Raw genomic sequence first — 27,417 nt, forward strand, 5'->3', positions numbered from 1 at the left:
GTGATAGATATTTTGATTAAAAGAAAGTCAGCTTATTAGAAGGAAGGGCGGCAGCAATTTTCAAAGGTATTTTAAATCTAGATGTCTGCTTTTCTTATCAGTTTTAATGATGCTGTCTCTAGTAAAAGAGTGTAATACAGAATATATGCTGCAGGGGTTTCAGTTTGTCAGCTATGACTTAGCTTTTGATAGTAAATATAGCACACAGTTGTTTGTCATTTATGATGTGTAATGTAAATCTGGTCATCTGTGAGTGGTGTGCAAAAAAAAAACGGGGGGGACCAAATACTAATTTTTTAAACCATCAAAAATCTGGTACAAGCTCTCTGACTCTGAGTTTTAAGCTTGTTCGTCAAATGTGATTATTTTTGCTCGACAAACAAGAGCAGAATTCAAGCTAAACCACAGTCTATGGTTTAATTCGTGGTTTCAAACGGCAAGCGGCAGCACTTCACTGCTGCACGAGGAAGAGCCGAAGAAGATGACTAATACGTCATGAATTGTGGGCGTGGTCTAGCGTCACTTCCGTTGAAAATAAAACAAACGATAAAGCTAGGAATGCTGTGTTTGTTGTGCTAAAGTGGGTAATTTAATGCTTTAATTGAGGGTAAATCCACCCAGGATTTCTCTGGCAGCTGAATAACCACAGGTCAGTCCATTCTCGTTCATAAATAGATGACGAGGCGCGTGCGATTCGGATTTTTTCCGTTAGTTTTGCATTTATCGCACACTGACGTTACAGCTATGCTAGCTAACGTTTGATGATAAACTCAATGTAAGGTTCACATATTATGGCTGTAAACATTTATTTGTGCCCCGCATTGCATGAAAATATGCTTTGAGTGTTAGTGAATGATAATTTATTTATCAAGTTAATTATAAGCCGGGTTAGCTAAAGTTCAAAACATTTTAGTTTACTAAATTCTAACATTTCAGGGATAATTCAGTTTAAAGTGCTTACTTTTAAACTGTTGAAATGAATATTTTTAAAGGTAGCGAATTCATCACTACTCAGATAGATAGATTGATAGATTTTAGATTAGTGATGAATTTACTACATTAATAAATATTTATTTCAACAATTAATAAGTTAGAAATAATTTTGAGCATAGAAATAGCAATAAAATTATAAATTATTGAATAAATAATGTAATGAAATAGGTTAAATATATATAAAAGCTTTAAAAATACCAATAAGGAGAGTTGAAAATGAATGAGTCAATGAAACACTGAAATAAAAGAACAGCAAAAACGTGAGGAAAAAAAAAACACAGTGTTCATCACTCAAAATCAGGAACAGGATCTGTAAACTGCTGATATATGCTATCTCTAGGCTCTCAGTACCTTTAAAAAGTCCCCAAAGTAATGTTGTTAAAAAAGTGACAAGGATAAAAAAGAGGAACAAAACAAAGTGGCTTTTTTATCTTGGTTTCAATACATCAGTTCCTCGTTTCCCAGAATAAACGCTCTCACTGAGAAAGATCTGAAAGATTTTTCCACAGTCCAGTGTCCTTGGGGCTGAGACACCCAGATATGCAGTGCACCGCACAGGCTGACTTTGAATCAACAATTTGTTCTGAAAGAGTCCAGATAACAAGAATATGTCAGAGAGGATTTGATATAATCTAGGTAAATATATTTTTAGAGCTTTTATGTTAAGTCTTGTAAAGTAAAACTAAACTGTGTTCCCCTTTTTCAGATACTACATGGTGGCAGGTACATCACTCATGGAGCCGTCCACCAAGCCTGGGAACAACCAGGTGGCTGATGTGGTCTTTGTCATCGAAGGGACGGCCAACCTCGGACCCTACTTTGAATCTTTAAGGAAAAATTACATCCTTCCAGCTATTGAGTGAGAGAACTAAGACAGCCATCTATCTTTTTCGTGGAGTTGGTTCTGATGTTGTTGTGTCTGACTTCTTCTACTTTTCTGAACACAGATATTTCAATGGAGGGCCCCCAGCAGAGACAGACTTTGGCGGAGATGTTAGTGTTCTACTTTTTTATTTTCTTTTGGTTTATTTGGGGATGAATTATGTTTCTATTATTTATGTGAATATGTCTCCTTTTCCAGTACGGAGGGACGCAGTATGGTCTTGTAGTCTTTAACACAGTAGATTGTGCCCCTGAGTCGTATGTCCAGTGCCACGCACCAACAAGCTCTGCCTTTGAGTTTGTCTCATGGATCGACAGCATTCAGTGAGAGATTACTGATTAAGTATCATTCATGTGGTTTCAGATTAAACAAAACAGAAACTTAACTGCCTTCTTTTTCCTCAAAGGTTCATGGGAGGTGGAGCAGAAAGCTGTAGTCTCATCGCAGAAGGACTTTCTGTGGCTCTGCAGCTCTTTGATGACTTTAAGAAGATGAGAGAGCAAATGTGAGGCATTCCCTATGTTTTACTGTCCCAGAATTCCCTAGAACAGAGAGAATATGATATTTACCCTGACCTCTGGAAATTCTTTTTAACTCCTTAAAATTCCCTGTCTTCACTGCTGCTCTGTTTCTTTTTCAGAGGCCAAACCCACAAGGTGTGTGTGCTGCTGTGTAACTCTCCCCCTTACCTGCTTCCTGCTGTGGAGAGTGTCAGTTACACCGGCTGCACAGCAGACAGCCTGGTCAAAATCATCAGAGATGTGAGTTGTGTTTTATGTTCCTTTTGTGACAGATGTTATATATATTGTGTAACTAATGTGTTAAATATCCTGTTTTTTGTGTCATGGTGTGTTTTTTCATTTCTCAGAGGGGAATTAATTTCTCTGTGGTGGCTCCACGCAAACTGCCAGCTCTCAGAGCTCTGTTTGAACGAGCGTCTCCAGTAGGCGGTGCGGTTGAACCCCATCCAGACTACAGTCAGGACCCGTTCCACATGGTCCTGGTCAGAGGCATCTCTCTTCCTGGTGAGAAAACACGATTTAACACCTGGTTTGTGTGGGTGTTAGCTTGCTTAGACCAGTCTGTCCACATTTGTTAACTTTCTTTAGAAAATAAATAATGCTGCATTGTACTTTGGGGATAGTTTAAACTTTTCACTGATATTTTGTTTTTTATGTCAGGGTGTTTTGGTCTTGCCTTGTTATTTGGCATCTGGGAGAACATTTATTTCTCTCCAGTCGACAGCAGGCTAAGCGGTTCAGTCCTTTGTTTAGGTTGATTCTGATAATGGTGGTGGGAAACTGAAAGTATAATATGACATAAAGATGTTGTATGACACTATAAATATGATACAATGCAACTTTCACTTTAACATGGTTGAAGTATTTACGCAGTGAGTTTTGCTGGAAGGGAACCCTGAATCATGTTATTTGGAATCAAATGCTGATTTTAGGCATTAGTTAGCCAAGCATTAGATATCTAACTGTTATATAATGTTAAATATATGCAGCCAGAGGTGTTTTTTTCATGAATCAGTGAAGAGCAGTGGCATTTAACAGTGAATATTGGTTGTGCATCTTCTCTGCATAAAAGCTAATCTTCTGCTGGAGATGTAGAGCTGTGTAAATGCAACTTTAACAGGACTTATTTGCCAACAAGGGGCCAAAACAGTGACTCAATCCAGCTTTAATAATATGATCTACTTACCTCAGTCATTTGACGGAATTCTTTTTAAAGTGTGTTTATGTTTAGGACTGCAGCAGAGGTCTGCAGACTCACTCAGGCGTAGCCAGTTATGATGCTTGATGGCAGCAGTACAAGCGCCTACAAAAGGCAATTTAGCTTTTGTTTTGGAGAGAGCCATAGAAATAAATCTAAACTTAGACATCAAGGGGAATCTGCGCTGGATGCTGTGTAGTATTGTTCATGATTAAAAATGTGTTTTGTGTAAAACAGTGCAGCATTGTGGTGTCCCAGCTCACTTATCAGCTGCATTTAAAGCGTCTTATCTGCAGACACACTGCTGATAGGATGTTACACCACTTTCTGCAGGGCTGCAAACAAACACACGAGTAAATCTAGCGTAAATGTTCTTATCGATTTCTGAGAGTCTTCTGTCTCTGTTTCTTAAACTTTGGTGCCCTTTTGTTACTTGTTTGCTCTGAGCTTTCTCTTGAACCAACTGTGTTTCTCTTTTATTTTGAACAAAGTAACACACTGAACAAATGTAGTCCAAACTGTAATAACGTCCAACCAGACACCATTTAAGACATAATTTGTCAGCTTCACTTGTTACGTGGTGTTACAGATATCAAACATTCACACAATTGTTGACACAATTGTCTCTGAGAAGATTACAGCAGGTTCTTGGTGAGTTGGCGTAGCTTAAGCAAAGACTTTTTAGCTGCTCCTAATGGTTCCTCCTACACTTTTCTGTGTGTAGGAGTTGATTCCTTGTAAATGTTTCTAATCCTTGACTCTTGGTGAAGAACCGTTTCGCTCCTACGAGGCTTCTGCAGAGCTTCTTTACTTTTTCAAACAGTGCAGAAACTTGCTCTTCTGTCTGTCTCCAGTGTCTCCAGGAGGAGGTCCAGGACCACTCAAACCAGTCCTCCCCCCTCAGCCCAACAGTCAGACTCTTGGTGGAGCTTCACAGCCTGTTCCTCCCATTAACGCGTCTCATCCTTACCAGGTAACAGACAAGCAGCCACACAGCGCTGTGAGACTCTCTGGACTCTTATTCCTGAAGCCTTCTTTTGGCTCAGTCTCAGGGAGTGTGTGTGTGTGTGTGTGTGTGTGTCCTCTCCCTGAAGTGTTAAACCAAGCATTGTCCTTCTTTAAATCTTCTAACAGAATCAGCCCCCTATGTCTGCTGCTCAGGCGGCTGCACAGATGGCTGTGGAGGCAGCCAACAACCAGAAGAGTCGCTGTGAGTAACCAGTGGGCTATTTATGTTAGCCGGGCTTTTGGCTGATGTGTCTCCATGTCTCGGATCTCTGTGTGAGACTGTTTGTACATCTCGGAGTGGGGCTTATTGTTACTTTTTTTAGACGTCTATTTCCAAACATAGCAAATCCGTCCTCTCCTCACAAGTGTGTGTTTTTCTCTGTTGTATTTTACAGTGTTGGGGATGACAGCATTAGAACTAATAACTAACCCCCTTACTTTTTCCTGTAACGGGTTGTCTAATGGATCACTGTGTCAAGCGTTATAACGCCATAACCGTTACTGTCAGTGAAATGAGGTGAGGACCTAATGCTAAAGTAAACTTTTCAGCAACAAATATCACACAGCTACCTGTTTCCGTCTGTGTAACCTGCAGTCAGAGAGGATCTCCTGCAGCATCTTTGGATCAAACCAACCCCAGGGAGAGGGGTGATGCTTTTCAAAGTTTTAATGTAAGGCACAAGTAGCCGACTTGTTTTGATTTTAAAAAATATTATAGATGACAGGAATACACTAAAAAACAAGGGGTTAATCTGGAGAAATTAGAAGTTGGGAGTGGCGCGAGAGACTCCTGGCTCAGCCAGACACAGGACAGGAGCTGTGAATTTACTATGCATGAGTACAGCGTGGTCTGTGGGGTAAAAACTACTAATACTACTAATTAAATAACTGTTTGGGAGAGTAATGAGTAATTATGACAAAGTACTTTTTTAAAGTAATTTTCCCGACACTGGTATTGTATTAGTTATTTATAAGCTCAGACGGTGTTCCTCTCCTTCCTCCAGTCCCAGTTATGGTGGGTCAGGGTCCTCCGTTCCCCGGTCAGCCAAACATGCCATCAGTCTCTGGGGTGAAGCTCAATCAGCCGAGCATCGCTACAGTCACCACAGCCTCACAGCCCATGATGCCACAGCAACAAGTTCCCCCCAATCAGCAACAGCCTGTCCCGCCCCAGGGGCAGCAGGTGCCCAGTCAGCAGCAGGCACCACCTCAGCAGCAGCCCCTCGCAAATCAGCCCACGGCGGCTTCAGCCCAGCCCAACATGGTAAATCCTGATCATCCATATGAAACCTATAGTGTGGTACCATCTTTCTTCTTTAATAAGAGTGATAAAAAGTTGTGCTCCCACTGCTTTAGGGAAAGGTTAGGCACATAAATCTGAGCACTGTCCAGAGGGTGTTTTGTAAGACAAGCCCGAGTTACCTCAGCTTTTCAGCTCAATGTATAGAGATGCATCAATACACTGCAAAAACTGAAATCTTACCAAGAGTTTTTGTCTTATTTCAGTGACAAAAGGTCTTTTTAGACTTAATTGGAGCCACATTCACATGCCCAGTCCAGAAAATGTCTTATTCCAATTTATTTAAAGACAAAAATGAGGTCTGAATTTCTTGAAATGAGTAAAAAAAAATCTGCCTGTGGGGTAAGAGAAATGTGACTTGTCAAGATTAGAATAATGTCTTAATACAAGTAAATTTTTCTTATCCCACTGGCATCTTTTTTGTTACTCATTTCAAGCAATTCAGACCTCAATTTTGTCTTTATATAACTTTAAATACTACAATTTTTTGGACTAGTCAGGTGAATGTGGCTAACATCGAGTCTAAAAAAAACATTTGTACTGAAAATAAGACAAAAACACTTGATAAGATTTCTTTTTTTTGAAGCGTACATTGAGCTCACAGATTATGCACTACATAAAATTAAAACCTTATCAAGTTTTTTTATTTTATTTTTCGTAGAAAATGTCTTTTTAGTCTTAATGTGAACCACATTCACCTGACCAGTCCAGAAAAATGTCTTGTTTTAAGTTTTTTAGAGACAAAAATGAGGTCTGCATTGCTTGTAACGTGTTAAAAAAATCTGCCAATGGGACAAGAAGAATGTTAGTTGCATCAAGACATTATTCTAGTCCTGAGCAAACTTTAAAGCAAATTTTTCGTGTTCCATAGGAAGATTTTTTTTACTTGTTATGAACAATTCAGACCTTATTTTGTCTTGAAATAGCTTGAAACAAGACATTTTCTGGACTGATCAGTTAAATGTTGCTTAAATTGAGTATAATAAGACAATCTTTACTCAAAATAAGACAAAGACACTTGAGAAGATTTAAGTTTTATGCAGGGTAAGAATATTGATGGTTATCAGACCAATCACAGAGGAGAGAGTACAACTCAAATTATCACATGGAAGACATCAAATGTGATTTTTCTGATTGCTTGAAAGAGTAAAAAGTCTTTTGAACAAATACTGAACATCTGGATAAATACTAACAAGAAACGAAGTGAGGCAGAAAATAAAAGTAGAGCAAATCTCCTTCTGTTGGAAGTTCATCCCAGGACTGCAGCTCAGTGAAGACTATTAACAGCAGTTGGTGTGTAGGAACCAGAGGTGTAGTCTGGTGTCAGCTGTAGCAGAGCTCATAAATCAAATAGGGCCTTTCTACTTAGATTTTATTGGCAACCAGTGAAAGGAGGCCAGAACAGGAGCGCCTTCTTCTCGCTGCTGCAGTTTGATCTTCAGTAGCTGCAGGCGAGCCAGGGATGACTGACTGACTCCCACATACAGAGAGTTACAGTCATCTCGACGTGAGGTAATTAAAGCATGTGAAACAGTCTCCATATCTGCAGCAGACAGAGTGAGAGATTTCTTACTGTTGACTTAATGTGAACAGAGCTAACAGACGCTGAATCAGGTGAGATTTGGAGTTAAAACAGCACTCAGCTGCGCTCCTGATTGGCTATTCTCCCCAGGTTGTAAACATTATGAATGTTTAAATCAGATCAATATTTTTAAAGTGTCTCTGTCTGTGTTAGGAATCAAAGAGCCGAGTCTTTAATCTGTGCAGCGTAACAGCAGCAGCCGCCTGGAGCTGAGTTTGCTGTCTGACGCCGTGTGAAGTCTGATATCAAAACGAATTTTTAATGTTACAACTACAGATCAGAAAAGGACCGTGTTCCTCTTCCTTTGTCGGTCATTGTACGTACAGTTAGTTTACACATTTTTCATGACTTAATTTCTCTCTGTACAGCACACCAGTGTTTATTTAGATTAAAAAATCAACAATTAGCAAAACAAAATATTGAATAAGAGTTTCAAATCTCTGTTATTTGTCTGTTCCCTTCACTGGGTATATTTTTGACTGCTAAAGCTCTGTTTTGGTCCAAATTTGAACAAATATGCTTTGTGTAACACCCTCTCATCTCTTTTATTTTCTTGACAGGCTGGTGTGTCCGGAGCCCAAGGCAACGCGAATCCCATTGGACAGCCGCAAGGTGTAGCCAATAAGATTGTAGCATGGACGGGCGTTCTGGAGTGGCAGGAGGTAACATTCAGTAAAAGGTCTAAATTTGAGTTAATGCAGAGTGGCAGATGTCCTAAAAATGGAGCCGTACTGCGGAGAGCAATGTTAGGAAACATTTTAAGATGAGTAAAGCGTTTTGAGGGGGAATCGCTCTGCGTTCCAGAAAATATGAGAACCATCGAGGATGAAAGTCAGCTCTGTGTCTGACGTTAAAGCCATCCTGGTTCAGTGGGAGGGAGGAGTCGGTTAAAGGAATAGTTCAACATTTTGGAAAATGTACTCATCTGCTTTTTTTTTGCTGGGGGTTAGATGAGTAAAGACCAGGCTCTTGTCTGTTTGGTAAAAATCAGATTACAGCCAGCAGGTGATTCACGTAGCTCAGCATGAAGGACAAATAAAGAAATACTTTGCCTGCAGGAAATGAAATCTGAATATGAACTCATCCTAAGTTTTGACAATTCATAACCTTTTTTGGAAAGATGCAGTTACTTCCTTCAGTTTTAACTTGTGTCATGACTTTGGATGATTTTCCTGTGGTAAAAACGAACGCTCGGACGATATGCTTTTCTCCAGATTTGATTCTTTTATGATTATTGGCGTGCCAAAATTGTAATTCTTTAATATTTCTGATTTTTAATTTGCATTTTTAACACCAGACCATGTGAAAAAGTTGAGTATTGATGATGATGATGATGTCTAAAGACTATATCTGGAGCCATATTTTTTTAGGATTTATTCAGGGGATCTGACATCACTAGATAGTCAAAGAAAAATATATCACCCTCTGCTGGAGAATAGCGGTAAAACACTAGTCAGAAATTCTCAAATAAACACAATATTACAGGAGCTTAATTACTGTTTACCCCTGGAGTCGGAATTGGTGGAGGTGGTGTGGATCCCCCGACTTCCTAGTCAGAAATTCCGACTCCAGGGGGCGTTCCAGTTGAAATGTACCGTTTGTGAAATTGACCATAGTGACTGAAAGGATGAGATGGTGAATACAAGCAGATGAACGAACACCAAGGCTTGTTGTAGAGCCACTGCTTCTCAGATGAAGTGGTTCGGGCGTCTGGGTAGGATGCCTCCTGGACGCCTCCCTGGGGAGGTGTTTCTGGCATGCCCAGCTGAGAGGAGACCCAGGGTAGACCCACAGACTGTATATAGAGCAGACAGTGTGGCTCTGGCATTTACCATTGTACGGTTTTGAAGCCAAAATTCCCTGTCACAGGCGCAGCCACTGGCAGTAGTTGTGCAGCCAGAGTCTGCGCAGTAGAGACTGTGAGGGATTCTGGGAGAATCTGAGTGGAGCCAGGTTTTAAAAATAAAAATATTTTTTTTGCTTTTGAGAGTCTAATCTCTTCTTGACTCTACCTCCTGACATATTTTACAATCCCCTAAAAAAATACACGAGAACGTCAGCTGTCAATCATCGTTAAACGTGGCGTCAAACCTCGTTTTTAACCTCGTATAACTAATGAAAACGAAACTTTTCAGAAAAAAGAGGGCTTGAATACAAGGCAGCCAAATGAAATAATCAAATCACCACAACAATCAGACATGAGAAAAATTTCTGCGAGTCGTTTTTATTTTTTAGAATTTGACCACAGCCCATCTGGAATGACTGGGAAGCAGATTTTTTTTACCTATACTGCAGCCAGCCACCAGGGGGAGCAGTATTTCTCGGCTGGCCTGGGAATGCCTTGGTGTTCCCCCCAGAGGAGCTGGTGGAAGTGGCTGGGGACAGGGGCCACTGGTCTTTGCTGATGGCATTGCTGCCCCTTTGGCCCGGCCCCAGTTAATTGGCGGAAGACGGATGGAAAAAAATAGATGTTCGAACAAAACATCCCACTTTCAAAATTTCTAAAACCAAGAAATCCTGTTACCTATTTGAATCCATAGTATTCTCCCAACCCTGGTGAAAATGGTCATTCCGGCTCTCAGGACACAGGAGTTCTTAGTCTACCTCTTCTCAAATCAGTTTCTTTATGTTTCTCTGTGCTGCCATTTGGTTTACCTGATCCAACAGGAACATTTAAACACCAAAGTCACACAGTTTTTATGCTTTGCTCCGACTTGACTTTGACCACAGATGAGAAGAAGTGTGTTTAGTAAAATGTCAAACTCTAGTTTGAGTAAGTTTTTCCGGCATCTCTGGCCTGTACATCAATCTATATCAGACAGCTGAAATAAAAGCAGCAGGACCCTCTAAGTAGTGGTGATCATCACAGTGGTGAGTCTTAATAACCACCTGTCATTGATTATTGCACAGTATGATTAATTGCACATCATTTTAGCGTCTTGCTGCTATTGGCTTAGCTCAAGGTCAGATCATTGAGTTTACAGTGGCAGTGCTGAGCCAGGAAAACAGATGGCTAATGGCTCTAATGCGACACTCACAAGGCCCCTCAAGTGTTTGTGTTTGGTGGACGGGCTCCGATCGATTGCCCTATCGACCCACGGTTCCTTCTCCTCTCTTCTGTTTGTCAAAATCATCAGAGTGGGTCAAGCAGACGGGGATAGGCGTGGGAGGCTCAGGAAACTCTTGTCTATAAGATTAGGAGCGTGAAATTCTGCTTTTAATCTACCTTTTCCACCTCCACCGCTTTCATCACAGAGAAGATACCCTCTCTGCTCGATGACTGAAACAGAAAAACATTTTTCTTCTGTAGAAATCGTCTGTTTCTGCTCGGTTTCATCAGTTTGTTCCCCATACTTTTTGTTGGCTAATTTATGAAGTAACTTTCCTGAAAGGTTTTGCTCACATTTTTCAAACCAGCCCAAATCTAAGGCAGATAAATTGGATTGTTTTCTCCCCGACTCATCTCAGGATCCTTTTATTTCCTGTGGTAACAAGCACTGAAACAAATAGACCATTTGTCTGCAGAGAAGCCAGGACAATACACGTGTAATGGGCAGCACAGAGACTACAGTAGGCTGGACTAATACGTGATTGATTAGCCATCAATCCTAAATCGATTCCTTGAAGATGAAGAAGTTTGGCGCTTTCCCCAAGTGGGATTGCTGCATCGATGGGCGTGGAGAGTCGTTCTTTTTTCTGTCTTTACTTGACATTTTGCTGGTAAGGAGGTTATCTGCAGGCCTTTAAACGTCCATCCATCCGTCCATTTTTTAATTGCTTGTCCTGATTGGGGTCAGAGTTGAGAGAAGGTCGAACCCAGCATGTCCCTTTTCCTCAGCGATATTCTCCAACTGCTCAAGGACAGCTGGAAGATGTAATCCCTCAGCATGTCGGGGGTTTTCAAGGTGTCTCCAGCTGGTTAACAAGTAGAGCACAACCAGAACGACACAGTTAGGGCATCCTCACAGAAACATATGGTCGGATCAGTTTAAAGAAAACCTCCAGTCTATTTTAATCTGGGCCTTATATGTTCAACGTGTTAAAAATGCAACTCAAAATAGATGTTAAATATGATTTTAAAAATAAAGCATGATGAGGTCTTTGGTTAGAAAATTAGAAAAGATTAACAAAGAAATGAGAGGTATCACCACAGGGGGCGTCACAATCAACACCAACAGAGAGCTCCTCACAGGAGCTTTAAATGAAGCCTTAGGGGCCATTAACACGACAAAGCTTTTGGGGTGAAATGCAAAAGTTTTGTTGCGTTTCGGCCTCGTATTTTCACAGAAATGACGTGTCAGCCAACCTAAAACGCAAACTTTTGAAATCGGCTTCCGATTTCAAAAGTGGAATTTTTTTGAAACGCTCCCGACACCGTTGCCGTGTAAACAATAAGCCAGTGTGTTCAGTGGAAACGCTGACGTCACACTCCGCTTCGTGCATACAACAAGGCAATAGTGCTGTTGTTACGAACCTCTTGGTCTACCAAGTTGTGCTTGTGCTGCTGAATCTGCTGAATCTGCTGACTGTCTTTATACAAAGTGAGCATCTGTTGCTCCACTTCTGCTCTTAATATTCCCTAATACACCAGATGATTGGCTCAACTCTACTTCGTTGGAGATCTCCCAAAAGCGGCTTCTGGACGAGACAGTTATAGTGCCAACTACAGGCCTGGCATGCTGTAGTTTTCGTGTCAACGCAGATTTTTTTCACTGTGTTTTAGCATTTTTGGATGAAACATTGTTGTAAACGAGTATCAGCGATATGGATCAGGAGAGTTTGGTACAGGTTGAAGCAATAAAGCCTGATTCTGTTTCCATTTCCACAGCCAACCATAACCTTCTTGGTAGAGGGCGTGTAATCTGGATGCTAACTGCCGCGTTAGCAACACAACAGTGTGACAGTATAGCAGCAAAGCACAGTTTACCCCAATAATAAATCCAATTAAGAAGAAAAATGTGACACAGTAAACAAAGAGCGCTCTGTTTGTGATGGCATTATCCACACAAAAGGAAAATTAACTTCATAAATGTTGACTGGAGATCTAAACATGGCAGGGTTATGTGTTCTTTATTACCCCTGTAGCACAGAAAGTGTTTATTCTTTCGACCAATCAATGGACTGTGGTGTTTCTAGCTCCACCTTCTGGGGTCAGATCGGTTTGTCTGGCACCCCAATAGAAGGGTACCAAGAAGTGGGATGGTACGGGTTGGCAATTTGGGGACCTTTTCCTGTTTTAGTCAAAGGGAACGCCACAAACCAAACTGAACCGCTTGGTGGAAATGGGGCTTAGGATCTTTCACTTTGTTGATACCTGATTGGAGTCTTCTGATGTGTCCCATTTCTCATTTTTATTTTTAAATCTGCTTGTTTTTATGTTTTATTTCTCTGTGAAGAACTTTGAATTCCCACAGTACAGAAAACATGTGATACTTAATCAACCTTCCTCTCTTTCCGGTTATGTTCACTCCCAGAAGCCGAAGGCCTCCTCTCTGGATTCAGCCACGAAGCTGACGCGCTCTCTGCCGTGTCAAGTGCACGTGAACCAAGGGGAGAATCTGTAAGTATCCCGACACACGAAATGATGAAATGATTTCTGGTGCAGTTTGACTTTTGTTTCATGCTCTTTTTTGTGTTTTGATAGAAACACAGACCAGTGGCCTCAGAAGCTCATCATGCAGCTGATTCCTCAGCAGCTCCTGGTGAGATGTGGTTTCTGTTCTTGGAGAGTTGTGCTGACTGTTCTTTGCATTTTTAAATCATGTTTTCTAAGTGCCTGCTTTTTCTGCAGACAACCTTAGGCCACCTCTTCAGAAACTCTCGAATGGTTCAGTTTCTCTTCACCCACAAAGACATGGAGTCGTTGAAAGGCCTCTACCGCATTATGGCCAACGGTTTTGTGAGTGTTTTTTTTAGCACTTTACGTTTTCTCTGAGCCTTAGAGTGTTTGTTCCCCCCCGTGTCCCCAAACTTATCCATCATTTAGTGCAGCTCGATACATTTTCCATGAGTGGCAAGTGAGTGCAGGTTTCCACCTCTGTTTGGTGATTTGACTGAAAGCTTCATGATGTGCTGCAGTGTTATAGTACAGACTCTAGAGGGGGTTCCAGGCCATACTTTCAGGCACTTTCAGGGTAGCTCATGTTGTTTTCAACATGCTTTGCTATCAGCCCAGAAGAAATAAGAGTAGCTGATTCAGTCCCAGAAGGAAAGCATCATGATTTTTAGTGTTAATCGGGTAGAGCCGCTGGGAAATATCAGAGGTTTAGCTCCATTCTGTCCAGCTGAGCTCCATTTCTGTGCCGAAATTAGGATAACAGCTCAGTGAGAATCAATTAAAACCATTTGCATTCATTAAAAAATATATAGAGGAGTGTGTGAAGTCCTGAGGCCATGAGTCATGTTATGTCAAGGTTTGAGTCTGCCCTGTGACCCTCCCTGCAGGCCGGCTGCGTCCACTTCCCCCACACCACCTCGCCTTGCGAAGTGCGGGTGCTGATGCTGCTCTACTCCTCCAAGAAGAGAATATTCATGGGCCTCATCCCCAACGACCAGAGCGGCTTTGTCAACGGCATCCGGCAGGTCATCACCAACCACAAGCAGGTCCAGCAGCACAGAGCGGTGAGTGGCTGAGGAGGAGGAGGAGGTGGAGGAGGGGGGTGGGAGCTGAAAACCAAAAGAAGGTGATAATGAGGAGGCATTATCAAGGAGCACTGGGGAATTGAGGTGCATTGTTTACGGCATTAAGGTGCATTGTTATTGACATTTCATTTAGCGAGCCCAGTATCTTCACAGCAGCCACTAAAGGCTCTCGCTCTAGTAGGAGCTAATGAGGCTAGCATTAGCTAAATTCCTGCTGCAACATTAGCTCTCGCACTTCATTGTCTCCTTAAAGGGAGGGAAATATTGGTGCAATACATTTGCACTCTTTACGGAGAAGCTGTTGCATCCTCCATGTTGAGCATTTTAAAGAGGATGAGCGTGCTCGTACAGTTTGACAGTTTTAAAGCTTTTCTTTATGGTTTCAGGGTCCACTTTATTAGGTACACGTAAAAAACTATCTATAATAACTGCTGTCTTCAAGTCTCCTCTTATGTCCATAAGCTTCAGTCTGGACTCCGTCAGGAGGTGACTCTTAAAGGTGCAGTGTGTAGAAATTAGAAGTTTAGCAAGATCACTGATTTTCAGGCTTTACAGATCTAACAGGATGCTGAAGATGGCTCATTTATTCTGATCATCTGAGGGACATGTCTCATAGCCGGAGAAACAAAAAGCAGAGAGCTCAATGACAGCAGCATAACCCTCTGATAGCTCATGTTCTCTCCTCTGTAGTTCATGTTTGGGGCCGATGCCGATACCGATACTGGGGGCAAAATAAAGACGATATCCGATATATCCGCTGATATATAGAATAAAGTCATTAATAAACACAGGATATATACTGTATATAATCACAAATCATTATAATACCCATATGATTCAAGACAGAGACAGAACTCTGTTAAATTAACAAGGAACTTAAATTATAAAACTGTCAACATAAGAACTGTAGTGTAAACCAATGATAAATAAGAACAAGCTTTAAACACAATAATAAATAAATAAGTCAAACTTTAAACACAGTAAGCATTAAAAAAAATGTTAACACACAATGAGCAACTAACATAATGTTAAAATGTCGTTCTATAGTCTTACATTAGATAATGGTGGACAGAGGGGGTGGGCACTCGGGCAGTGTGCAGCCCAACACACAGGAGCAGGAGCGACAGAATCTCAGTGGAGCAAAAATTTTTATAATCGGCCACATTATAATTGGCCCGATTAATAGGTTGGGCTCTAAACACTATTGAAACCACTACAACAAACACACAAAAAAAACAGACCGAACATTTTCTTCGACGGCTCCCAGCTTGGAAACGCTACACCGATGTTTACTCTCCTTTTAGTCATTGTCTGTCCCGGTTTCACTTCATTTGTGCGTGATGTTTCGGACCAAAATATGATGGATTTACACCCATGTGACGCATGGTCAAGGAAACTCTCCATACTAACTCTTATTTGCAAAACAACAAAAATATACCTCTCCTCTTCTTCTTCTCATTCTTCTTCAATGGCAACAACCGTCATCTTCTTCTATTGTAAAATTAGCTGCACCCACTCTTCTTTGCTGCCTGATGTATTGAAAAACGCTGTTGAGGAAATTTCAGGAACCTTTACACTTGATGAAGAAGACCCTGGAGACTCAAATAGCTTAAGTTAAAATAATTTATATAGCTTGATTGAGGAGGAAATGACAGACAGAACTATGCTATGTCTATCTATAAGCTAACAGGTTCAGCTTAGCTTGGGAACCCAACCTGGGAAACAGTGGAGACAGGAACGTGTGGACTAGAAACACACTGTCTCTGTGTACAGATAACTATAAGGCAAACACAGGTATTATTGTGACACATTTAGAGGCAATTTCGAGAAGTAACTAAGGAAATCCATGAAGCAATATGAAAATTCAGCCACAACCATGATTTGCTCTTTCTGTCCACCAAAATCTGCCGGAGTTGGTCGGTCGTTTTGTCTGTTGGCCAATGCTGCCAATGTGTACAAACTGCACCTTTAAATGATGCTGATGTCAGTGGTTAGGTGTGTGTTGTTGCTGCACAGGGAAACAAACTCATTTCAATATGAAATAAAATTTGACTTCAAACGTAAAAATAAATTGAAAACACTTTCAACTGCAGTGTAGATTACATGCTTGAGCTGTTGTCATGAATTGTAATAGGTTGCACATGTGAACCGAGAAAGGCCTCTGGGATTATATAACTCACCAAAGGAACAACAGGAATGATATAGAGGTTTTCCACAGCCCAGGTAGAGAGCTGGACTGTTACCTCGTTATAGATGTGCAGGACATATCGATGCAAACATGAGGTGAATGAAGATCTAAAGAAGCTGTTTTAAGTTGTTGGATGTGAGAGTTATTGTGCTGAGCTGTAGGCGAAGCGATGGAGAAGCAGAAGTGTGTGCTGCAACCTTTAGGGACCAGGTTAAAAACTGTTAAAGCTGGACCACTTCTTGTCGCCGTGCTCACACGGCATAAAAATTTCACTTTCCCTCTCTGCTCGTCCTCGTCCCCTGGAGACGAGCTGATTTAAAATATGCCCTCTGGATTAGCCGTCCTCTCCGTGGCAGAGCTGGGCTCCAGCTCCAGCAGCCTGAGGAGGCTGCTGCACAGCTCAGGAACAATGCTGCACCCCGTCACAGAGCAAGCAATGTGTCTCCATTTAAAACTGAAGCCTGCTGTCAGGTTTTACACCACTTGGATCACATTTCTGCTCTCATCAGCCGTGATAGCGCGTGTGCTCATCCTGCTAGTTTCATGTCTTTACAGAAGAGCGTCTGCGCTATATGTGACTCTGAGCGGTGTGTGTACGAACATCAAGACATTTAGAGACAGCAGACAACATGAAATCGTAATGAAGATCTTTCTTTTCCCCCCTCCTCTTGTGCATCATCACATATTCAGAGCTGCATTGCTAATAGGGAAGCGCTACAGCAATCTTAACGTAATTAAAATTTTAATTTGGAGCAGTGGTTAGGTTCTTCTGTGGCGGCTTTCATTTGTTCTGCATTTCGGAAGACAGAATAAATTGTTTTTTTCTTGAAAAGAGATGCAAGCCCTAAACCTTCGATCTGGGATTTTGCAGGTTACTGGGTCAAAGACAGGAGATAAATCTTAGATGGGAGAGGAGAAGGAAAGCTGGAGCTGCGAGTTTGACTTCACTATTGGACAGAAAACACATTGTGCATTAGCGCGATCCCAGGGTGTTTTTTCCAGCTTCAGCAAGATGGATGGGTGAAGGTGTTTTTCCATCACGCTGTAGTTAATAATTTGTGCTTAGCAGAAGGATGAAGCACCCTTCATGCCTCCTCGTTTCTGCCTGAGCTTGGAAACAGAATCCACGCTGCAGACGATGGCTAACTGCTACCGGTTACAGAAGTCAACATCTTCAGCCTCTCTCTGTCTTATGATGTGATTTCTCTCCTGTCTGATGATTCCTTTTTAAGCTCTGCTCTGAATACAAGTGTGAGGATGTGCAGTAAATGATGATGAGAATCCAGCCCACAGGTGTTTCTCTGCCTTTCCATTTTAAGCCCCACGTTTGTAAAAGCAGCGGTTGGATACTGTATGGGACTGTTTTTTTTTCTGCTCCTCACTTTGCTAACAGCTTTAGTCATCAAGCTCGAGTTTGCTTTAAACCGTGAAATCCAAAATAGCAAACACAGCAGCAGGTGGTGCTTCAAGTGTCATCATGTCCGTGTTTGTTTTTGCCTTTTCGTCTGCACACTCACGAGCAAAGAGGGAGCGTTTGCTTTCAGCCCAACGCTCTCAAGTAGTTAACACAGCAAACATCCATTACATGGGGAGAATATGTCGACTGAAGATATAGATAATGGATCCAATTTAGTGTTTTTTTCATACGTTATTGTGTCAGTAAATATTGTAAGTGCATCAAATAAATAGTGCATTGGTTCGAAATGTTTGAACATGATGTTCTTTCCAACTTTTGTCAGTCTTCACCAGAAAACAGATGTAGATCTCTGTGATCGTGGTATATATGACCATAAAAAGTCACATTTTGATATGCATCTATAATTGTTCAGGGCTTTTTTTTTAAGAAACACAACTCTTTCTTTTTTTTATGCTGATGATGTTCAAATCCACCTGCCTTTGACTTCACAATCCACTGACTCTGAAAGGACCTCGCTCAAATGCCTTAAAGATGTTAAGTCCTGGATGAGCGAAACTTTCTGCTCTTAAATGAAGAAACGCCATCGTCTTCTGTGAGGAATCTTGTGGTCATTTTTGACCGCCAGGTCAGCTTAGTCGTCAAAAACAGCTATTATAATTTGAGGATTTTACCGAGAGTAAGTGGGTGCCTGTCATACAGAGACTTTGAGACTGTGATCTATGCTTTTATTAGCACTAGATTGGATTATTGTAAATCTTTGTATCTTTTTTAATAAGTAATGCAAATTTAATACAAGTGGTATATAGAAACTAAGTAAGAAGAGGAGAAAATAAAAGGAAATTTGGGATAAGAACAGAACTGAGAAGTCGTTAAAAACAGAGACAAGGTCAACGAGGGCGACGAGATTTTTGAGAAAAGAAAACTAAATAGACAAAATAAATAAATTGATTAATTAATTAATTAAATACTGAAATAAGTAATAGCCTTGAGGGATGACTTTAGAAAATCTGAATCAAAAGCAAAATCCAACAAAACAGGGCATACAAAAAAGTTAAAGATAATAATAATAATAATAATAATAACAATAATAATAATAATAATAATAATAATAATAATAATAATAATAATAACCAAATAATGATGACGATGATGATAATAATAATAATATAATAATAATTATTATTTTATTATTATTATTATTATTATTATTATTATTATTATTATTATTATTATTATTATTATTATTATCATTAAATTTAAACACCCAGAAAATAAAAGCTGAAAAAATTGTTAAAAAAAATTAGAGAAAAAGAAAAGAAAATTTTAAAAGTATAATTATGCAGACTCATCTCTTCTCCCTGGCTTTTGATTAAAGCCTGATGGTCATCAAATTATTAATTATTTCATTCAAATTATTTATTTTTATTCTATATTATTTCATGTTAAATTTGCTCCTGTTCTACTGTTGTAGTATTGTATCCTGTTATTTCTGCTGCTTTTAACATGTACAATCTGCACTTTGCTTGTTTTTAATGGGCTCTATAAATAACATTTGAGTTGAGTTGAGGGCTGCCCACTGCTGCAAGCTAAATCACGTTTTGTGTCCCGTTGCAGCAACTGGGCGGAGCCGGAGGTCCGATGCAGCCCGGTCAAGTCGCTCCCAACCAGAACTTCCTGAACAGACCTCCTGGCCCCATCCCCGTCTCTCACGGCAACGTCCAGCAGCAGGTAACTGATCTGACTGAGTGGCGTGCGTGCCTGTGACTCCTTCTCTCACACTGCCTGGCGTTGACACCTTGTGACTGCCCTGGTGCCCGCTGATCTCTGCATGCCTGACTGCTAACCCTTTCCTCCACTGTCCCTCTTTTTTTTTTCTCCACACCACCACCATTTCCCCACCTCCTCCTCTTCCTCCTCCTCTGGGATCTGTCCTGTGTGCAGTCTGTGGTGGTGGGCATGCCCCCTGTTAGTCAGGTGTCTATGATGGAGGAGCAGCAGAGGCAGAACAACATGGTGAGACATGAAGTAGCTTCTTAACGTGCAAGCAAGCTCTGCACAGGGTGTCATACATAACATAAATACACTGCAAGAACAGAAATCCAGGCTCGTGATTATTTCTTATTTTTGGGAGAAATGACTCTTCACAGGCTCTTCAGGTGTCATTTTTATCTCTTCATATCTTAAAAAGGGGCTGTCTCTAGACCTGCCAGGTAAATGCCGCTAATATTAAATCTTTTAGGACCTAACACATGCTTTGGTTTCAGTTTTTGCAGTGCATTTAGTCAGAGAATAATGTCTTTGTGATATTAAGTAGGGATGCACCGATATGAAAACTATGGCCAATACTGATCTCGGATATTAATATTGTTGTTATGGCTGATAATTGATATTAATGGAAGAGACAAGCATGATCAAAAAGTACAATTTGTCTGTTGGGATCAAAAACAGGAAGTGAGACATTAAAGAGGGGAGTCCACTCTTCTTCTGTAGTTTTGGTGTTTACATAGTCAGAGAAAACAATATTATTTGGGTCTTGAAAGATCGTTCAAGATTAGGGATGGGTACCGAATTAGGCAATTTTTATCAGTGCCGATCGAATCCTGTCAAAAGTCCCGAGTACCGATTCCCGTGAAACCAAAAGTTACCACGTTTAGGTACCTAAATGCATCCTTGTGACTGTGAGGGAGTGGAAGAGTTGGTGATTTTCCATGCTGGACGTGAACACAGCATTGCAAGGTGTTATACTGAAGAATAAATATGTTAGATTGACATTTTTTTTAGGTTTTATTGTTACAAAAATTGATATTTTTTACCACGTTAACACAAAAAAGTACCGAAAATTGGTACCGTTGAGTACTGGTACCAATTTCCAGGTACTGGGCATCGGTACGGTATCGTTTCAAATGTGAAAGGTACCCATCCCCATTCAAAATGCTCTGAAAATGGCCAGCAGCTAATGAGTAAATATTGGGGTGCACCGATCACAATTTTCTGGCCAATCACCGATCTTTAAAAAGTGTCACCTGCCGATATCGATTTGGGTCGATACTGATTTTTATTTTTTATCTTTTATATCTGACAGCATGTACATTCAATGTTCCAATCTCAAACCTTATTTCATTGAAAATCATTGAACTATACCTGTGAAACAATAAAATTTTTGTTTTAACTTAAACAACCAATAAAGTGTCCTGACTTTTAGGTCTCAGAGCAAAAAGCAACAATCATGTCTAGTAAATATCAGCCCACTTTTACATATTGGCTGATGCTGATATATTAAAAAAATGACAAACATCGGCCAATACAGATATTGATACCGATATATCGTGCATCCCTATAAATAAGGATGTCCATGTTTCAGATATTTAGGACTTCTCTTGTTTAATTCATGAAGAAACACACCATCACTCCATCTTCACTGCTCAGAGTCTCTGATACACGTCCTTGCTGGACGCTCCTCCTGCAGCATGCTAAAAACATACCTCCATATTAACATGCATGTGTGAGTTTGTATATCTGTTAAGGAGGAGTTGTTTGCAGAGCACGACATGAGGGGCTGTTTAGATTTAAAAGCTGCATTTTGTGTCACATCTTTGAAAGTAGCTCCATTAAAATCAGCCTGAAGGTGAAACACTCATTTAACATCAACAAAGATTTGTTTGCAGCGTGCGAGCTGTGAGGTGAGTTTGTTTAACACCTGTTGGTCAGTCAGGATGGAGAAATGACTCAAGTTGGGTTTTTTTTTTTCTATGTGTAAGATTTCTCAAACTGTTCTTCAGATGACGATGAGAGCAGCTGGACCAACAAACCAACAACAACCTGTCAGCGGCGCTCCGCCCAACCAGGTCGCACAAGGTGGACAAGCCCAAGCTCAGGGTCCCATCCTCCGCCTCTCCAACCCTGGAGCCAACCCCCAGCTCCGCAGCCTCCTCCTCAGCCAGCAGCAGCCAGTAAGAACGCCATCTCCTCCTCTGCTGAACATCTTCACAGAGACTCCTGCTTCTCCTGCTTTAACCCGTCTCTGTGTCTCTGCAGCAGGGCGGAGTGTCCCACATGCCAGGCATGATGTCTCACCAGGGTTTGGGGCAGCAGTTGGTCCATCAGACGCCAGGAGGGGGGGCTCAAATGCAGGGCCAGTGGAGGCAGCCGTTGGCAGGTCAGTGCGCACCCCACTGATGAGGAAGGAGATCAGAAAACATGAGACTGAAGATGAAACTCATCCTCGAATATGGGTCATGAAAAATACTCAGTTCAGAAGTTTGAAACCTCACAAGACAAAAAAAATCACGAAAAGAGAGGAGAGGAGTCTGTTTTGGTTTTCCCTGTGTGAGTGTAGGAATAACTCAGAGCTAATCAACTTCTGTTTTTCATTATTTCACTTTAAATGAGCTCAAAGCAGCTCTCTTCTCTTCAAACGTGACTTTTCAGCCTCCACATGCAGCTCATCACATGTATCTGACAAACATCAACTCGACAGACTTTCTCGTGGGTCAGTTCCTTTTTTTTTGCTTATATTAATAGAAAAGTTCTGGAAACTTCTGTCCTGTATGGACGTGGAGCTGTGACTTCAGAGAATATCTCCGCCGGAGGAGGATCCTCCTCTTTACAGGAAGACGTAAAACCGCTGATCAGAGGTTATGATATGTACGCCTTCCTCCTCAGGCCTCTGAACGACGCTCACTTTGATTAATTCTCAGTAACGCCTGTGAACGGATCAGACTTGTGTGAGGAGTGTTAAACCGGTTGTGAAACAGACTGAAATGAATATTAATGCCTCTTTATGGCCCACAAAGGCAAACAAGACGATCAGCAACAAGATTCATATTTCCATACGGTGATTTATAATTCCTCTAACAGCTGCCGAGAGGGTAGGTGTCAAACACGGAGATTAGAGCGCACTGACACACACCTTTTCTATCTTTATTTTCTGTTATTCACAATGAATGCTTGATAAGAGGAGGAGGGTGAGAAATTTGTTGTAAGAAAACACAACTATCGCGCAGAGGATGGGTGTGATCGTCCCTTTTCCTGCAAATAAGAAGAAGCGCTATCAGAAAGTTCCTTAGAGAAGCTTTAACGTAAAACTTTAAATTAGTGTTAATGTCTGCTTTAGCTCATCATGTGTGTGTTTCAGGTTGTTTTTCCTAAAAACTAGAACAGGACTGTGTTTTATTCAGTGTTGGACATTAAAATCTTAGTGTTTAAGAATGAGGTCACATTCCTTCAAAAGGAGAAAACATGACTTGATTCTGAGAAATAATTATTTCTCTATTTTAAAGAAAAAAAAAGGGGCTTTAAAGGTGCAGTGCGTAGAAATTAGAACTTCCTCTGATAGCTCATGTTCTGTTTGACAGAGCTAGCCTTCAACAGTGAAGCACAAATCCACCTCTGACTGACCTGACTGTCAGAGGGAAGGTAAACCTCTCAAATATAGAAATGCTTAGGCTTGTTAGACTATACCACAAACAATAAACAGTAACGTTGAGAAGGGAGAAACATTGCTACAGATACGTTATCCAATGGTTCGTTGCACGTTTACCTCTGGGGCAGGAAAAAAGTCAACTTCTGCGTCGTTTTTAGACTAAACTTTTTCATTGACGACCCCCAGCTTGGAAACTAGGGATGCACTGATGTGAAAATCTTGGTCTCTACCAATACCGATATGAAGAGTGCTGTTATAGCCGATAACCAGTATTTACAAATATCAATATTGGTAAAAAAAAATAATCTGAGATAATGTGTCGAGGTAGTTCAGAAAAAAAAAGCTGCATGATCGTGACAAAGGACGACAAAGGAGAATGCTATGAAAAAGTACATTTTGTTGGTTTTAGGATCAAAAACAGGAAGTGAGACATAAAACCACAGAGTCCACTCTTCTTATGTAGTTTTGGTGTTTACATAGTCGTAGAAAACAAGATCTTTGGGGTCTTGAAAGATCATTCAAGATGCTCTGAAAATGGCCAGCAGCTAATAAGTAAATATCTGTCAACTTTTACACATTGGTCGATATCAATCTTGATACCTTCTTCTTCCTCCTCTTCTTCTGTTGCCTCCTCCTCTTCTTCTTTTTTTCTTCTTCTTTTTCTTTTGCTCCTTCTTCTGCTTCTTCTTCTTCTTCCTCTTCTTCTGTTGCTTCCTCCTCTTCTTCTTCTCTTTCTTCTTTTTTCTTCTTCCTCTTCTTCTTCCTCTTCTTCTATTGCTTCCTCCTCCTCTTCTTCTTTTTTTTCTTCTTTTTTTCTTCTCCTTCTGCTTCTTCTCCTTCTTCCTCTTCTTCTGTTGCTTCCTCCTCTTCTTCTTCTTTTTCTTCTTCTTCTTTTTCTTTTTCTTCCTCTTCTTCCTCTTTTTCTTCTTCTTTTTCTCTTTCCTCTTCTTCTTTTTCTCTTGTCTTCTTCTGCTTCCTCTTCTTCTTCGTCTTTGTTCTCTTTTCTTCTACTTCTGCTTCCTCTTTTTTGATTCTTTTTCTACTTCTTCTTATTATTATTTATTTTTTTCTAATAATTATTCAGTGACAGATTTCTGATGGTTTCTTTTAGAAAGTCTTATAACTAAATTTATTTGAAAAGTCAGAAGTCTTTTTCTTCTTCTTCTTGTTCTTCATCAGAAATAACTGCTGTCTTCTTCTACTGTAAAAACAACAACCCCTCTCTTCTTCCATTGCCTGTTGGTAGATTTCAGGACCACCATCCTGGCTCATATTGAAAACTGCATTTTGCTCTTTCTTTCCCCAAAAATCTGCTGTGGATAAACATGGTCGGTAATATATAAATAAAAAGCATTTTTTCTAACTTAATAAAAAGAAAACAAAAGTTCCATCAGAATTACTGCTCACTTGTTTTAAGATACTTCACATGCGTTTCTAAAAATTATATCTAATTTCCACAGTTTCTGTTTAGTTGAACGCTGACAACCTCTACATTCTGCACCTTAAGTCGTTATTTAAACTCTGGATTTATTTGTAATGAAAAAAATCACCTGAATTTATGAGCGTTAAGCTAGCAGCTCTCCATCGACGCTTTAAAAGAAGAAAAATGACAGCTTCAGCCTGTTTGATCCTCTGTCCTGCTTTGAAGTCTGACCTATATATACAGTACAAAGTGAGTAATGTGAAGAGAACCCTGTCTTCTAAATCTCTCTTTCTCTGTCTCTGCTCTCCCCCCGAACATCCCAACCTGTGCAGGTCAGATCCTGATGTCAGGAGGTCAGAGAGGAGCTGTCCCTCAGCCGGGGATGCCTCAAGTCTCCAGCGTCATGGAGGATGAAATCCTCATGGACCTAATCTGAGCTGGCGTGCTGGACTCTGGAGCGAGTTGAATCTTGGCAGCCTTGTTTTTTGTTTTTTGTTTTTTTTAGCCAGTTTGGACACATGCATCCGCTCAGTTGCTTTATTGCTACAAATGTTCAACATAATTAAGGAACAAATCACGAGTCGTTTTTTTCCCTTTCTTTTCACGGGACTGAGCAGCTGAAGTTAATTAGGGGCAGACAATGCGAGCATTAGTTTTTCATGTAAATGTTGAACCGACAGCACGCTAATCCTCCACAGTGAAGAAGCTAAACCAGTGGAAACAGACAATTATGTTCAGCTTCTGCAAACATTTCCTATATGTTGTATCACTGACTTCTCAAACACTGTTTTTTTTCTTCTTTTAATTAAAAAATGTTTGATTTCTTATTTTAATCATACTGAAGTTGTTTTATGAGGATGGAATAAAGAAGCATAGATTTATCATCTTGAGGAGTTTTTGCTCTGGATGCTCGATGATGTTGTCCTTGTGAAGTCCGGCCAACGTCTCCTCAGTCCTGCCCCCTGCTGAGCCCGTGCAGATTGGACCCGTAAGGTGAGAGCGAGCCTGAAATAGACTCTGTGTTTCATAGTTCAGAGTCTTTTTCTGCCAAATAGTGTCACAGTGTTAATTTTAACTACTCCAATATGTCGTGGAACCACAGAGAGTCGTCTTGTGCCAAGTAGTCCTACCAGATGGCATCAGTTGGCCATGCTTCCTTTGGCATACCGTACAATCAGGCTGACCGCATGCGCACACGGATCACACTCCTCGTATATGTCAGGGTCTGCCTTCTGAACGTGCTCATGCATGCACGCTCCACGCGCTCAAGTTAAAGCCACACACACACACTCTCCTGTCAGGTGACATGGGCGCTAAAGCTGCAGGAAGAAAACACACATGTGGACTTTGCGTAACCTCACACACCTTCATAACACACACCAGTTTGTAGTTTTTGGACGCTGTGTACACACACATGTACACACTCACCAACCAACAGGAAGTGATGTCAGTCCCTGTCACCTGGGAGACAGAGACGGTTGCTAAGTTACTGTGACAGTGGGTTCTTGTTTCTGAGCTTTTTTCCTCAGCCCCGCTTTCACATGGACTCACACAGATAGACACTGGTCCCTCAGTGGCTGCTGTTCATCCCTCCCATCCCTTAATCACTGGCCGGCCCTCGGAGCCCGGCTTAGCCTCACTTTATCACTTTCTCTCCTCCTTCTCTCCTTCTGTCCTTCCCTCATCTATCTGCCTCCATCTCACTATCGTGCTATTAGCGCCTGTCGGAGCTCATAAGTTTTTCAGTATCTCTTATTAAACGTTCGCAGGTCCGTGTGATGAACTTCAGGGGTAAATAAAATTAGCTCTAATCTGGCCCTCAGTCATCAGGATGGATGCGCAAACATCAACCATAATGTTTGTTTTTGACAATTTGCACACATTTTTTTTCAAGCTTAATTAACTAAAAGACATGTTTTGAAAGGTGTGTCTGTTATATATCCCATGGTTATATTTCCAGCACCCCACCTTGAGGAAGGTGTCCGCTTTGTGACTTCTTGAATCTTACATGTTTTAAAGCATCTAACCCACAGATTTTGTGTAATCCTGTGTTCAGGATGTGGTTTAAAGGCCCCGCTGCATTTATTGAGAATGTCCATGAAGTCTCCTCCTGTTGGTCTCTGGAGCGTCAGCCTCAACGTCAAACACATCAAGAAGGATGAATCCACAGGTCGGCTCCCCCCAAAGGGTCAGGGGGTGTCCATAGCTGGTTACATCAATTTCATGAATATATACAAAGATAATGAATGGGGGGGGGGACTATCAGTGAAAAAATAACTAAATAAAAAGGATTAAAGAAAAAAAAAAAGAAGGAAAAGGGAATTGAAAAAAAAGGAAAGAAAAAAGAAGAAAAGGGGGTTTAGAGGAAGGAAGGAAAGAAAAAAGAATAAGGAAAAAAGAAAAGGAAAAAGAAGAAAAGGGGGTAAAGGGGAAGGAAAGAAAGTAAGAAAAAAGGAAAAGGAAGAAAACGGGAAGAGGAAAAAAGGAGAAAAGAAAGGAAAAAGAAGAATAGAAGTAAAGAGGAAGGGAAAAAAAGGAAGAAAGAAAAAGGAAAAAAGAAAAGTAAAAAGACAAAAGGGGGTAAAGGGGAAGAAAAGACAGAAAAAAAAGGAAAAAGAAAAGGAAAAAGAAGAAAAGGGAAAGAAAAGAAAGAAAGAAAAAGGAAAAAAAGAAAAGGAAAAAGAAGAAAATGGGGTAAAGGGGAAGAAAAGAAAGAAAGAAAGAAAAAGGAAAAATGAAAAGGAAAAAAGAAAAGGGGGTAAAGGGGAAGGAAAGGAAGAAAAAACGAAAAAAGAAAAGGAAAATGAAGAAAATGGGAAGGAAAGGGAAAAAAAAAGAAT

The 27,417-nt window shown here is 40.7% G+C and overlaps 1 protein-coding gene across 2 annotated transcripts; it reads left to right on the forward strand.

Annotated features, from left to right (window-relative positions):
- Nucleotides 1-492: 492 nt before the first annotated feature.
- Nucleotides 493-25,447, forward strand: med25 (mediator complex subunit 25). 2 transcript variants are annotated; one of them, XM_074697581.1, is made up of 20 exons: nt 493-649; nt 1,700-1,852; nt 1,941-1,986; nt 2,075-2,199; nt 2,283-2,381; nt 2,517-2,637; nt 2,745-2,901; nt 4,450-4,568; nt 4,730-4,805; nt 5,608-5,867; nt 8,046-8,147; nt 12,960-13,045; nt 13,130-13,187; nt 13,277-13,384; nt 13,930-14,106; nt 19,347-19,460; nt 19,674-19,745; nt 21,512-21,682; nt 21,768-21,888; nt 24,910-25,447. In XM_074697581.1, exons 2-20 carry the CDS (start codon nt 1,707-1,709, stop codon nt 25,011-25,013), a joined length of 2,262 nt encoding a protein of 753 aa, XP_074553682.1. In that variant the 5' UTR covers nt 493-649; nt 1,700-1,706; the 3' UTR covers nt 25,014-25,447. The 2 variants fall into 2 exon arrangements, with proteins under 2 accessions (XP_074553682.1, XP_074553683.1); XM_074697582.1 differs by lacking the exon at nt 19,674-19,745.
- Nucleotides 25,448-27,417: the final 1,970 nt, after the last annotated feature.

The sequence above is a fragment of the Halichoeres trimaculatus genome, unplaced genomic scaffold (assembly GCF_033239565.1).
Source record: "Halichoeres trimaculatus isolate MK-OKI-2021-1 unplaced genomic scaffold, fHalTri1.1 fHalTri1_scaffold_20, whole genome shotgun sequence".
In the NCBI taxonomy this organism is placed as follows: Eukaryota; Metazoa; Chordata; class Actinopteri; order Labriformes; family Labridae; genus Halichoeres; species Halichoeres trimaculatus.